Below are 6623 nucleotides of genomic sequence, written 5' to 3' on the forward strand. Positions count from 1 at the left end.
TGATTGAGTCATGCATATGAGGGAGTATAATCTACCTCTATAGAACCAGGAGAATTTTGTAAGTTTATCTCTGTACACATATACATACACAAGTATCTATCACTGACACTCTATTTCTGCTTAGGGCCTGTTGTTTTCAAATTGACATAGAGGACAATTAGTGTGGCTTGCCACTTGCTATTGGAAATGGCATTGACAAGAAATGGCAAGTCCAAAGAAAAACATATTGGAAGGGATGATATTGTATTAGCAAAACATGCATTTCCTACAACAAACTGACCTGCCCATTTCCCTAAGGCAGCAAGCCTCTATCATCTGTACACTCTTATTAAATAATATCATTAAATAGGAACACAAAATATACACATTTACAGTTATTAAATTAGCACAGGACTCCTCTCCTATCTACAGCCACATTCAGAGACTGCCATGCCTTCATATTTGAACTTGTAGGTGACCACGCCTTTGTCTAAGTAGAGGATGGAGATGGGCTCTAGCTTGGTGGGCACACAGCAGGCTTTGGAAGCCTTTTGGGAATTCTTGAGGTGGACCAGGGCCTGGATAATCGCATGCTTTGTGGGTGTGAGATGCTCTGCAAGGGGGTAGTTGCAAACCCCACGGCATTCGTAGGCTTCATATCCAGGTGGGGCGATGATCCAAGAGTCCCAGCCAATCTCCTTGAAATCGATGTAGAGCGGGGTCCTCTTGCAGTAGTTTCCTTTAGCATTCCTTCTGATGCGGGCAGTGGAGTCATAGATGATGTTTGACCTCATTTGCAGCAAAGCTTCTTCTCCAGGTCCGCTGGAATAACTGTCCATGCCCAAGTTGTCAAACTCCAGAAGTTGCTCATGGGCAATCATTTCATTCAGTTCTTCTGTCCGCTCCTTCTCGCTGCTTTGGTCATCAGAAAACACGACAAGCAAAGGGACATGCTTATTCCTGGCACTGGTGTCTATTTCCAGTTGTCCCCTGCCAGCATCCTCAACTCCGTCGTGTCTACTCTCAATGTGGACCTCCAGCTGGTGGGTGGATGAACCTGACTTTTGCCAACGTCTAATGGCCTCAGTGACATCAAAAGTCTCCCACTCACTGTTGGTTCCATAGATCTCCCCCGACACCAAGACCAGCATGCTTCTTTCACCCTCACTGTCCCCTCTGCTCTCTAGTACCTCAAAAATGGTAATTTTTCGGTCTACTCCATCATAGATCATGCGATCTCTTTGCACCAGCGTGTACAACCTCAGTTCAGCCATGATAACCTCTTCATGGTGAGGAATGGACACATTGAAGAGGAGAGGGTATTTTCGGAGCCCATTAAAACTGGCTGGCTGGGAAAACAGATCTGAAAAAAAAAAGACAAAAATCAGAATTGCTGTATGTCACTGAGAAAAACAGATGCTTATTTATGTGATAAAAGGGCCTGTCTGCACGAGAAGCTTGACACTGAGAAATCAATGAGAACAAACACAATGTTAACATTCTCTGACAGAAAACACTGAAAGGTCAGTGGTAGAATACTCAGCTGACTTTCGCGGCCAAGGCTAAGATGGAAAATGGCTGCCTGATGAATGGGACACCGCTCTCCCGGCCTTGCTTGCGTAGCTTATCAGCCACAGAATGACAGAGCTGGGAGGAAGCCTGGAGACTGTGCAGGCAAGCCCCCAGTTATTCCAACCAGTGAGGAGACGTCAAATTGGACATGGGGTGGTTGTTCTTTCTTGGAAGTTTTTCAGAGATGAGGACTTCATGGCTTTTCACATGTGCATTTGTAATGGGTGGAGATTGCCCACATGGTTGGCTGAGCATTAAAAGACCTTCAGCTATATTGGGGGTTGGCAAACTATAGCCCATGGGCCATATTGGGCTCTACCTCTGGAAATAAAGCGTCATGGGAACATAGCCTGACCCATTTATTTCTGTGTGGTCAGTGGCTACTATTGTACTACAATGGCAGAATTGTGACAACAACATGGCCCCCAAAACCTAAAATATTTACTATCTGTCTGGCCCTTTACAGAAATATTTTGTTGACTTCTGCTCTAGACGCCAAAATCTGACAAGGTAACCAGATAGCCAAATACCAAGGGGGTCACAGTGGATGAATTTTGGGTGTGTGGTTGTCAACAAGGAGGAATGGGAGGAAAGGAAACTTGGGATAGAAGTCTTCTATCCCAACGGTAGTCTTCTACCCTTAGCAACCATCACGGAGTTTGGTACATAAGAATCACTCGGAATGTTTATGAAACAGATTTTTAAAAGTCCTTTAGTCTCAGAAGCATGCCTCCAAATGTTAGCATGTTGACTTCCTATCTGAGAATTTTACGGGAGCCCAAAGCCTCTATACACTTGCCCCCCAGGAAATACATGATTACAAAATGTCCCTGAAGGCATTTGTCAACCAGCAAAGGGTTCCATGAAACCAGGGTACTAAGGACCCACCAATGGAGGGGTTCTCTATCACCTCTGGCAGTTTTCCCAACTCTGTAACCAATTCCTGATTTTAGTGTGGTCCTTGTTCCAGATTGTACCTTTCAATATTCTTATTTCACTTTATAATATTTTTTTTAGTACTTAATATCTCTTTTAGTTCTGTCCTAAGCAACAACATTCATGAAATGAGGGCATTGAGGTGATAGCCATGTGGACTTTTTTCTGATCCACGTTAATGAAAATATATAATAAGGTCTCATAATTTACAGCTTTCTCTGGGTACCACTAAAATCATCTCAAACACCAACAGTGGGAAATACTGGTCAAAGGAATGAATCTGAATTCTCTAACATGACTCTTAAAAGGAGCTATAACCAGGCCTTAACCTCCTGATCGACGTATAGCTGCCATTCATCCCCTACAGTACATGGAACATTGTAATTGGCCAACTGATATTTGTTGAAAGTTTAAATCATAAAAATTCCTATCGAAAGGAGACTGAGGGGTGCCTGGGTGGCTCAGTCAGTTAAACGCCCAACTCTTGATTTCAGCTCAGGTCATGATCTCAAGGTTTGTGAGTTCAAGTCCCACATCGGGCTCTGCACTGACAGTGAGGATCCTGCTTGGCATTCTCTCCCTCTCTCTCTGTTCCTCTCCCACTGTGCTTGCTCTCTCTCTCTCTCTCTCTCTTTCTCGCTTTCTCTCTCTCTCTCTCAAAATATATGAATAAATAAAAACTTAAAAAAATAAAGTAGGCTGATATCTTCACCATTTGCCAAAACATTCCTTTGCCTTGTTGTGTATTGCACCTTTGGAGATGTTCCTCTGACTCTTGGAAAGTCTTCTCCCCTTTTGGGTGTGTGGCCCCTCCTCGTGGGGTTTTCCCCCTCTTCACATCCCTATCTAGAAGTTCACTCCCTTCTGGGTCCCTTGAATATTTACTGTCTCTCCTTTGAGCTTTGCCATTTATATCCTTCCATTTCAGGTTTCTTTTTATGAATGGGTCTTCCCAACTAGATCATGACCAAGCTGGCAGGCACTGTGCCTTAAACTCCTTCTGTGCCTCCATGCTACCATGATGCCTTAAACAGAGGCAACACTTTCAAAATATTGATTAGTTGATGATTGTGAACATCAGATCAAACTGATTTATGGGCATGGCATATGTTCTTAATACATCAAGTAACTTGGGAGTTGTCCCTCTTATAAGAATAGAGAGACTTGACTCTCCTTGGACAGGGAACATGAGAAGATCAAAAATAGGAAGGTAGACTGGTTGCTCCATCCATGACAAAAGTGCAGGATAAAGGCTTATGGTGGTGGGTGGAAGAAATTCCAAAGGAGCACAAGGAAACTTTGGGTGGTGATGAATATGTTCATGATCTTGATTGTGGTCATGGTTTCAGCGGATGTTTATATATGTCAAAAACTGTCAAATTATATACTTCAAATATGTGCAGTTTATTGTATATCTATTATACTTCAATAAAGCCATTAAAAAAATAAGTCCGCAGAGCATGTACAAATATACTAAGTAGTGGATGGAGGTGTTGCATTCTAGGCAAGGGAACTGACGTTAGTTGAGCATATTGTAACGTGCCAGGTGTTTTGAAAGCATTGTTTTATTTAGTACTTACAATGACTCTTTATTGCTATTGTGCTCGTTTTACACCAGAACAAATCAAGCCTCAGTGCAAAGGACTGACTTCCCCAAAACGATGAAGTGAGGTCAGCAGCAGTAGGAATTAAAGTCATGGCTTTTTTCTACCTTAGAGGTGTGCTTGTTTTCCCCTGATTAGTTAGATTTGGAGGAGGTTTTTTTGTGTTTTGTTTTGTGGGGATGGAAGGGTTGGTCTTTGTCTCCTAGGCAGCTGCACTGTGCAGACCCAAAGAGTCAAAGGAGGGACAGTAACAGCCACTAGGGCTAGCCCAGTGCACACTCCACCTGCAGACTGGCAGAGGACGCCACAGCCGGGGCGTCCACGGAGAGATCCGCTCCGGCTTTCGCTGGGTGTCCAGTGATCAGATGCTCTGTAAACTCCACTTCCTGACCTGCCTCACGCAAATCCTCCACGGAAGAAGCGAGAACTGAAGCACTTCTGTGTTCCCAGGGGATGTGAACACTTTCCCACCTGCACTCTCAGCCAGGCACCCAGGGCTCAGTGCTCGGAAACACTAGGAAGGTTTCCCATGGAAGGAAGCTATTTATTTTCAATCCAGACTCACCCCCAAAAGGAATCCGTAACTTCAGTTTGCCATTTCCATTATGTTACTAAATGTTACTAAGTAACATTTCCAATGTGTTACTAAACATCTGAAATTTGGGCAGTTACCTAAGTTTTAAAGGCAAACGATATCTTAAAGACTGAGCAACACCCACTCCCCATTTCCTCCAGTGCCTAGAATTTAAGGAATTCATTCGTAATATCTGATGTTTATTCAGCAATTCATAGTAAATGCAGTGCTTTCTCACTCAGAACCTCTTTGAAATAGCTCAATTATATTACATAGATATATTATCCCCAGTTTACAGATGAGCAAATTGAGGCCCAGAGAAATCAAACTAATTATCTCTAGCTACTAAGTCAACCGTGTCTCAAAATTCTAAATCCTAAGCTATTGCTTTGCTATTGCCTTTCTGCTTTTAAGAACAGTCTGGTCACTATCAATCAAAACCCTCTTTTCTACCTGGTTAATGATTATGGTAAATATTAAGGAATTCATTTCTTTAGATCTACAGCTTTTACCATACATATGCCTACTAGTACCATATTAACTAAAAGATTAACTTGCTAGGTCATTAGATTTAGTCACTGAATAAAGCTGGGGGAGATACCATAGGTTTCCTACTGATATTTAAAACTTGCACATTACTATTCATAAAGACATTGAAATAAGCTGGATCATTAACTGGGTCATACATTATTCCTGGGCATTATAAACAGTGATTCAAAGATAAACATGTCACACACACACACCAAAACTTTAGGAAGAACCTCTAAAACATACATTTTCAGCCTGTCTGAATATTTCTTCAATAAGGTCAGAAAATAGAAACTCATTCAAAGTTCGAAAGAAGCACAAATCACAACTTTTGGGTGTTGTCTGTTTTCACCATTTACATTCCAAGCAGAAGTTCATGCATTTTTGAGTCAATCAAAAGGCAAACAGAAATTGAGACGTATCTGGAAAATGACACGCACAAGTATGGTGGTCGACCAACATAATTTTTTTATCACTTACTGTTCAAACTTAAAAAAATTTTAACAACCCAATCATGAAGTCAAAATGGCTTTGGATTAAAAGATATTCTTTAGTACCTTTTAATAACATTTGGGAAATGACCATGAAAATGGTATAGACCCAAAATGTGAATTGTTTTTGAGTATCTATGTACATACACCCTTATACAGAGGCATTCACCCTTATCTATATTATTCCCACACATTGTAAATTTTCTTATCCGCCTCTTGAAAAAAAATCCAAGCAGAATCTATCAATAATATGTAAACTTACCTTCATTTTTGAAGCTCCTAATGATGTTGGCAGATGGCATGGAGGTCCGATCTGTTGCAAATTTGTTGTAGAGCTCCAGCATGTACTCTGGTGGGTCAACCTTGGCTGAATCCTGCGAGGGGATGTCGGAGAGGTTCAGTGTCTTGAGGAATTCATTCTTCATGCTCTGCAGCAATGTGTTAAAGTCGACACCATCTTGCTCTGAGAAGACATCATCGAAGAGGGGCATATCTTCTTCCAGAGGTGACTGCTCCAGACTCATGATGGGGCTGCCAGAAACTGAGTGAACCACCAGGCAGACGAGAGCGCACAGTTGCAGGGCCAGAGAACCCATGACTCTGCTCAAGCCCCCAGGCCAACCTGGGAAGGTTTAGCTCTCCTGGGCTCTAAGTGGCAGTTTTATCTTGTAGCGCGTTAATGTCTCGTGTCACTGGAGACAAGTTTGGAAACTCTTCCCCTCTCTCTCCCTCCCCCTACCACTCTTCCTCTCCCCTCAAAAGTCAGGTTGCAGTAATTGGATAACAAAATCCCCTATAGGGGCCTAGCCTTTCTTATCTCCCCAGTGTAAACTTGTGCACCAGATTTTGTTTCTATCTTGCGATCCTTTTTTCTTTTAATGAGCATTTTGTAAACATTTCCACATTCTGACACTGGCGAAGAGATAGGACAATTTTCTC

The 6623-nt window shown here is 42.3% G+C and overlaps 1 protein-coding gene across 1 annotated transcript; it reads right to left on the reverse strand.

Moving 5' to 3' along the window:
* Positions 1 to 401: 401 nt before the first annotated feature.
* On the reverse strand, positions 402 to 6280 carry BMP10 (bone morphogenetic protein 10). Its single transcript, XM_047851254.1, has 2 exons — positions 5947 to 6280; positions 402 to 1342 (listed from the first exon to the last, which is right to left on the reverse strand). Exons 1-2 carry the CDS (start codon positions 6278 to 6280, stop codon positions 402 to 404), a joined length of 1275 nt encoding a protein of 424 aa, XP_047707210.1.
* Positions 6281 to 6623: the final 343 nt, after the last annotated feature.

This window comes from Prionailurus viverrinus, chromosome A3, assembly GCF_022837055.1.
Source record: "Prionailurus viverrinus isolate Anna chromosome A3, UM_Priviv_1.0, whole genome shotgun sequence".
NCBI classification, from domain to species: Eukaryota; Metazoa; Chordata; class Mammalia; order Carnivora; family Felidae; genus Prionailurus; species Prionailurus viverrinus.